Source organism: Halyomorpha halys, unplaced genomic scaffold (genome assembly GCF_000696795.3).
Source record: "Halyomorpha halys isolate HHAL.00 unplaced genomic scaffold, Hhal_1.1 Scaffold1141.1, whole genome shotgun sequence".
NCBI lineage: Eukaryota > Metazoa > Arthropoda > Insecta > Hemiptera > Pentatomidae > Halyomorpha > Halyomorpha halys.
Genome location: NW_027113909.1, coordinates 44494 through 53020, shown reverse-complemented (window position 1 = coordinate 53020; position 8527 = coordinate 44494). Strand labels below are relative to the sequence as shown.

The following is an 8527-nucleotide window of genomic DNA, read 5'->3' as shown; positions in this document are numbered from 1 at the left end:
GTAATGTGATAATATCTTATATATTTAGTATTAATAACCAGGGTTCTTTGTAATACCTCTGAAAGAAAAAAATGTGTTAGAGTTATGGTGGAACGGTTTCCTGGAGAAAAGTGAATTTCTAATAACTAATTTCCTTTTGGCTTTTAGAAATTGCTTTAATATTTAATAACAATAAAATGAAATTTCAAAAGCTAGATTTTCAACTTAATAGTATAGCATTTATTTAAACAACTTGGAGTTAATTTTTTTTTTTTAACCAAGCTTTACTGCAAGTCTACTCCATAAGGGTTTAAAAAAATTGGTTTGTTAGGCTTTGCCAATTTTGTTATCATTATGTCAACGAGTTTGATCTGTTCTTTTATATATATATTATGGATACGGTTTTATTGTAATTATTGTTTTTTTCATGAACTGGAAAGGTATGTTAAACCATGAGATAGTTTTTAATTTAATCTTATAAAGGAATTTTTATATTTATTTGAAAACATATTATAATAACTTTAGATATACATTACGTATTTCTTAAATGATTTCCAAAATTTCATCTTATTTTATTATATATACTTTTTTAAATTTTTAAGTTTTTGTTAATTTTAAGAAAAACATTTTTTTTCTAGGTATTCGAAATGTTCTATTGGAATCAGAAGACCATCAATGTCCTGATTGTAGAGAAAAGGATGTTTCCCCTGACACACTGATTCCTAACAGATTTTTAAGGAATGCTGTTAATAACTTTAAAAATCAAACTGGCTATATCAGAACATCTGTTGCTAAGACTTCTGCAGCGACTTCGACTCAACAGTCACATCCTCAAGCTCCACCCCCACAAACACATCATCCTGCTCAGTTACCGTTACCTGTTACCATTGAAGATGTCCAAACAGTTCATACCCCTACTCCGCCTGTTAGCCCTGAGAAAGAGGAACCAACTACAACAACTGATGGTATGTATCAAACCATTGAAATTGGTGAAGATTTGTTAGTTACTAAATTTAGATCATGATATGATTGTTTATTTCTTTCAAAAAAATTTCATACTGATTGGAAAATAATGTACCTACTGTCTTTTGTATTCAAAATGATTACATATTCAGATTATGTATTTCTTGTCTTTATCAATTCACTTAACATGTTCTTACATGTTTCTATCTAAAAACTTTCATAGTCAAAGTTGTTTATATAATAAATGTTGCAATTATTCTTATTATGGCTTTGTTAGTTTTTGTATTCTATTTTACTTTATCTGTCTGCGAATAAAATAATTTATTAACTATCTCTATCTTAATGTTGATATTATTAAATATTAAGAAAATCAAGTGTAAATATTCATACTAGGAATAGATTATCTTGCCCTAAATGGCCCTTAAAAATTATTGTGATTTTGATAATTTGTTGAACTGGTTATTACTTACATCCACCTGCACTTGGGCTATAAAAAGCTATTTCATCTTTCATTTTTTGATTTTAAGTTATATTTTTTTAAAAATTTTATAAAGAGATTGGTAATTTCCAAAATAAGCTTTTTTTTTCTAGTCATTTTCCTATGGTTGTTTTAAGGTAACTAATTTTCAAGGGAATTGATTGATTGATTAAATCCTGGAAATCCTTTGATGGGTGGGACATAGGGTTGCCATGAAGTTCTGCCCTTTATCTCAGTCTTTTACAAGTTCTTCAACCCCGGATCTTGTCTGAGCTACTTTTTGTACTTTTTTTTTTGCCTAAATTTGCTCCAGGCATGGAGGTTCCATTCTAGGCTCTGTCGATTCAGTATGATATTATTTTAAGGGTGTGCCATTGCCATCTACATTTTTTAAGCTTTAGTGACTTCTCAATTGGTTCTTGCTCGATTAATTTTTAAAACTCGACATTAAAAATAGTTTCTGGCCAAAAATAGTTTTTGTCACCTGTGACTATCCATGTTTTGGGGGAAACAAAACCACATTTTATATTGCCGTTGAAGAGCCGAATCTTTGTCGACCTACGAATCTCTTGTGGTCTGGAGATTATGGACATAGGCCAGAGTTGTGAAAATGCTTGATGGATTTATCTTATCCGACTTTACACATCCTCATTGATGCTTCCAGTCCAATTCATCAAACTTCTAAGGCAGTAGAATGTGTTGACCCTTTTTAACACCTGTTCTATGCTCAAATTTTTACACTCGTGTTGTTTATCCATATTTATTTTTTTTACCATATTTTATCTGAAAAGTCCTCATCTTGAAGCCTTTCTGTGACCCTCCATGGAATTCCTCTCTATCTTTGGAGTGCTTTTTTAAATACGATGATATAAGAACAATTGGGAACAATATGGAGGAGAACATTGCTCGTTAACACAGGTGTAAACCTTTGTTCAACATCTTTAACACCTTTGTTCAACATATTTAAAACAGGTGTAACCCTGTGTTAATATTGAAAGGCTCTAACAGTCTACCACCATTGATTACTTGACAGAAGGGGTCCTATACAGTTTGGCCGTCTGTAGCTCAGGGAGTTGTGTTTTAGGTCTTTTCAACCTGGGAAGTGTGGCGGCGCTGGTTCGAATCCGGCCTGGGGTGTCAACTTTTATTTCTATGGTGGTCCCACAAATGAAAACTTGACCCTCTCCATGTTGTTAAAATAGGGAGTTTCCTGATAGGTCCAGATATCACTCTCAGAGGACTGGGATCAATTATCCCATCTTCCTTGTGATTTAGGAGCTCAGGAAAGTATTGTCTACATGTTTAAATGTATTCCCCATCAGTTGATAACATATCTTCCTCTTTACCTCTTGCTGGTTTATTTTCAGTGAAAGGTTGCTTTCTGAAGAGATTTTTTGTTTGGTTTAACATTCTTAGTTGATCTCCTTTATTTAGCTGCATTTCACAACTTTTCAAGAATTATATTATGATTTTATTTGGCATAATTGAACTTCAAAAGAGGAGAAAGAAAAGTTTAATATAAACATACCATTCAGTCTTACCTAACTAAATTTATTAATACTACTTTCTTTTTCAAAATATAACTTTTTTTGGAGGGGAGAATTATATAGGTATATATTTTGCTGTATCACTTGCTTTGTTGAAAGCTAATACCTATTAAATAATAACACATTAATTTTAAACATTTGGTTATTGCTTTTTTGTTTCAATATGGTTAATAGCTATTTTATATATGTAGTGATTCCCTTAAATTCTAGTCTAGTACAAAATGAAGTTAAATAGTTGATGGTACGAGTACCAAAGGTATTAATTACTTTGATTTTTATGAATTCAAAATTAGTTGATGGTTTGTTAATACCTATAGTTTTATTTCATGTCATAAACTGTGGATTTGTCTTTAGACAATTTTTTCAGTTGTTGCTGTAATATATTAAGCAATTGATGTTGTTCATGAAAGCCTAAGTATATAAAATTATTCAATCATAGAAAGTGTTTAGTAAAATATTTTAAATCTCAGTATTGAATAAAACAACTGAATAAGTGTTGTTTTTTTAAAATAAAATATATTATGTATAATACAACTTACATCATAGTATTATATTTTTAATAATTAATGTTTATTATGATCACTTTTGGATTATGCTCTTCATTGTTGGCTTATGAACATGTATTTGTTATAATATGTTGTTATATTCTCCTTAATGATTGTATTTCTTATCAGTCTAATACGATGTATAATTTTGATTAAGATTATTTGTGTTCTGTATAAAATCATTATAGTAATGTAGCTTGTATTTTTCGTTTTTGTATTAAAAGTTGCTATTTTATTGATATTAATAGCAGTCAATCTAGTCATTAAAATAATAAATAATGATGACATATATACCATTCATTGATATTTATTAATACTTAAATATGTTTAAAAAATAATTATTATTTAAATTAAAATTTCTTAATTTTTATTTTTATTCTCCCTCAGGTATTTTAATTATATTTAGTAATCACTTAATATTTTAGCTATTTTAATTTATTTATTGTATTTCATGTTTTTAGTATACAATTTTTTTTTTTTATTGTGCTTGGCCCATAATAATCTTTTTCTATTTTGACGTTACATAGTTGTATACATTTATAATTTTTAATAATATCAAAAGAAAGAGTAATTTGATTAGTAGCATTAATAATTGTGTTTATAAAAAAAATATTGAAGTTTTGAAGAATGATAAAAATGGCTTGGTGACCTAAAAAAGCATAATTACCATTAATGTTTAATATCTGGCATTATGACCGTGGGCTCTCAGGATGAGTTTAAAGTATTAAATATTATGCAATTAAAAGGTCTGAACTTAAAATTCTCTTTCTAAAGTAATCTAAAGTTGTGATGGTAAATTATTTTGTACTAAATACTCTTTCTAGTTGAACTAATATACCGATACATAGTCTTTAGATAATTTTTTTTTATGTTTTACAACAATTTACACATATTTTTAACTATTGGTGGAATTGAATAGTAACCAAGCAATCAGTTACTTCATGAAATATCTTAGATAATGCCATTCGAAAAAATAGGATTAGATTTTGTAAAGCTTAGAATATTCTTCACTAAGATCAACAGAAGTACTCAGCGACATATCTCATGAATAAATAATTATTTTTGAGACAAAGTATTTTCATAGGAGTTTAATTAGTTTAGAAATAGAATCAAAGAATAAGATGGTTAGTATGGCTGTTAGAAAGTAACTTTAAATATTGTAAAAACATTTATTGAAAGCCTACATTTTGACCCACATTGCAAGTCTTTATCTGAGCTAATTAAATAACACAAAATTGTACAACTATGTTTTAGTTAAATTGCCCTGCAAAATTATATAATTCTTTATTTTTCAAATATTTGAATGCTGTGATGTCTTTTGCCTTGGCACTGAATTAAAATCACCTATCTACTTCGTACCAAACTTATTATTACTGCATGTTTCAAATCGAAGTGACAAAAAACTCTTAAGAACAAAAAAAAAATTAAATTTTCTCAAAATTCAGTAAAGAGAATTACAATAAGGAGGGGAATATTTTAGGATTATAAAAGATGATCTATATATGACATGTTGAAGGTTTCTTGAGTAATGAAAAATGAATCTATCAACTTTATTCCTGCCTAGAATACAACAGTTTAGCAAAAGAAAACAAAGCTGTGTACATATGTTTAGGAACGGGAGAGATCGAGCACTCTTGGCGGCCTCTGATTTTCCAAACTCTAAACTGCTGTTTTCATTTCCCTTAAGTAAATATCCAATTCTTTCATAGTTCTTGAAAATTTGGTATTTAATCTCTTTTAATTAGAATAATAATACCATTTTATTACACATTGATATAACAAGTTTAATCAAATCGTTAGAGATGTTTTTGAGAAAAAACGAAACAATGTTTAAAGTGGTGCTTCCGTTTGGTCGATTTTAACAACAAAAAAAAGTTGCTGTAACAAGGCATACACCTTTCTCAAACATGTGATTCAAGTTTTTTTTTTTTAGTTGGGCTGTTCACATACACACTTACCATTTTGTAAGACTTCGTTCGGATTTTTGGATTCAGGAGAGACCTCAAAATGTATATTTCTGTCAAAAACTCAAATTCAAAATGTTTAAAGATCGCAATACTTCTTGTTACTATTTATTCTATATATAGGTAAGTGAAAGTCAAAAGGAAGGATATTAAGAGGAAGAAAATATTGAAGGAGTGTAATGGATAAAATAGAGATGGGTAAAGTTAAAATAAAACAATATAGAAAAATGCTAAGCCTAGGTGTGTATGATAGATGAGTGAGGACAGAACCAATCTTATTTATATAGTTGCGATGATGACTTGCAATATGAGGCGAAACGTCTTTTATCAATAAATAATTTTTATTATTTGATTTCCTTTCTAACTACTAGTCCTTAAAAACATTTTTTTGCCTTTAAATTTTTATTTCTATAATATAATGAAAGCTACGAAACAAGAACCTTTGAATATCATTTCCTATGAAGAAATAATGGCTGCTTATTTTATGAAGTCAAGTGGAATGGAAAGATTTGTCAAACTTTATTCCATTTTGTTTCTTTTAATTTGTTATTTTCCATCAGTAATATTTAAATTAATCTAAGACGTTATGATTTAATTTGCAGAGGTTGTTGTAGTTAATGAAGTGTTGGAAGTGGAACCAGTGGGCCCTCCTTCCCCCCAGGGGAACGCTATACCCTCCCTCCAAACTATCACTTCCTATATTCCACAAAGACCCCCTTTACATCACATTCCTTCTAGACCCCCTCCTAATCCTATTATCTGTCCTAAAGGTGAAGATAAACCGCACCATATGAAGGAGAAACCGCACTACATGAACAAGTGAGTTATTTATTATTATTAAAGCAAAAACATTTAAATAATTATACACTTATACAGTGGACTCTCGTAAACCCGATCTAATTTAAACCATGGGGATTCAGATTAGTGAAAAATATGGATTACTGAACAAAAAAAAAAAGGTCACTTCATAGATTACATATATATTTAAAAACAAGGATTACGAAGGTATTTGCTACGAAATATTTTTTGTTCAGAAATTTATTTTATTTTGAAATAATCTGAAGTATTTGTTTGTTTTGAACTTTAAATCTTGTTTTTCCAGGTGTGTTGTTGAAAAAACTGCCTTTTATTTTAAAATTATCCCAGAGATAAGTGAGTAACAATAAAATAAAATGTTTCTTGGAAAAGAATCTTTTCGTTTGTACATACATATATAATTTCTTAAACCTCATAGTTAATTTTTTTTTAATAGCGTAAACTACCATTTTATTAACAATACTATTTTGAGCTGATTATTAATTTAATGAAAAGATTAATTATATTCGCCAATAAAGGAATTGAGAAAATAAATATGCTTCCAAATTATAATATATGTCATGGATTTTATTTAAAATAAAAAAGGTATTTTTAACTAGATTATTTAAACCTCATCTCTTAAAGTTTTGATAATTCGGTTTTATTAAATTCCATATACATATATACCTACTGCACATATAATATCAAATCTTCAATTTTTTTTAAGATGTGGTTCAGATTATGGCATGGTTTATATTTGTCAGAGTTCACTGTATATTAAGGTTTACCTCTTGAAAAAAGTTATGATTGTTGTTACTAAATTCACATTTTACCTTAGAGAAAAAAATTATTAAATAATAATGAAATTGAATAGATACAATAAATGTAATATATAAAGGTGCTGTTCCACATTTTCCCAACTGTGTGAAATTGCAATGAGTTAGGGATGTTAGTAATTTAAGAAAATATTGGGTACCAAAATATGTTTGTCAGTTTGGGGACTATCTTCATTGTCATTGTGTTTATAAATCAATTATCTTACAAATGAAGAGCTGATTTAGATATTAAGGAGATATAGCTGATATTTAGATAACTACCCTAAAAAAGGCCTGGCTTTCTGGCTTACTTTAACGTTTTCCTCAAATCTTTTTAAACTGAACTCCCATTTTATATTTTCACATTGGCCAAATTGTTTCAAATATGACCCTAAGCTTCCTTTGAAATCTGAAGAATATGTTTAGGTTGAAATTATTTTAATTTAAAAAAAAAATAAAGTAATGTTCTATTATATTTTAAAAGTTGGAGTTTGTTCACATCCCTGTGATTTAATTTATTTAATTTCTTCTGTTTTACTCATTACAGGAGAAGTGACCGATCTGGAACACCTACAATCGATGAAAGAAATAGCGAAAGGTATCCAGTTCATCATGGAAATCAACGTGTTGGAATGAATCCAGTTATTATTCATGTTCAACAGCAGCCGATGAACAATAACTCTGGACAACATAATAACAGAGGGCAGCACCCTATGTACAATCGGGGTGAGTACTATGTTTCTTCGACATTTAATACTGATTATTTTTGTAAATCTGTTAATAATACTGTAGTGACATTCTACGTCAGTAATAAAAAAAATTTAAAAAATATTAATTGTTGCCATGAATAGTCAAAGGATATTAGAAATTAGACAATAAAATGTCAGTGTCGTGAAAAATAGAGAGAAAATTGGTATAACTGATAAAAAATATCAATAAAATAAAAAATATATATATTTTTGTGATAAGGGAAAATTTGTATATTTTATATGTAATAAAAAACAATTTGTCAATTATTCCTTTGAAATATAGGGTTATTGATTGTATTAATTATTTAGCATTTTAATGTATTATATTGTTAAATTACGTTTATTTGATCAACTGTGTATAATATTAATATTTCGTAAAATGTTTATATAATATTCATATTTCTTAATATTTGTATATAATATTCATATTTTGTAAATAATTAAAATTATAAATATGAACATTTGAATTCTTACCATTTTAAGAAAAAGTTCCTTTTCCTTAGTTCATAGATATTTCTATATAAATCAAGTGCCGACCTCAAGATATTCTCTGTCCCTCCCCATTCTCTGTTAGCCCCCAGCTATTATTCTAACAATGTAAACCCGCCTTCAGCGGACCTTATAACTTGTCTTATCATGCCATACGGAAAACAAAGATATAATGTAAATATGTATATATATATATATATATA

The 8527-nt window shown here is 28.2% G+C and overlaps 1 protein-coding gene across 2 annotated transcripts in view; it reads left to right on the top strand.

Annotated features, from left to right (window-relative positions):
• LOC106688483 (E3 ubiquitin-protein ligase RBBP6) overlaps window positions 1–8527 on the top strand; it is a 69206-nt gene that overhangs the window by 38511 nt on the left and 22168 nt on the right. Inside the window, exons 4-6 of one of the 2 annotated variants that reach the window (XM_067051168.1) lie at window positions 618–944; window positions 6247–6295; window positions 7634–7812. In XM_067051168.1, coding sequence (XP_066907269.1) covers window positions 618–944; window positions 6247–6295; window positions 7634–7812 — 555 coding nt within the window. Of the gene's footprint in view, window positions 1–617; window positions 945–6078; window positions 6296–7633; window positions 7813–8527 lie in introns of both variants that reach the window. The other variant, XM_067051167.1, reaches the window with a different exon arrangement.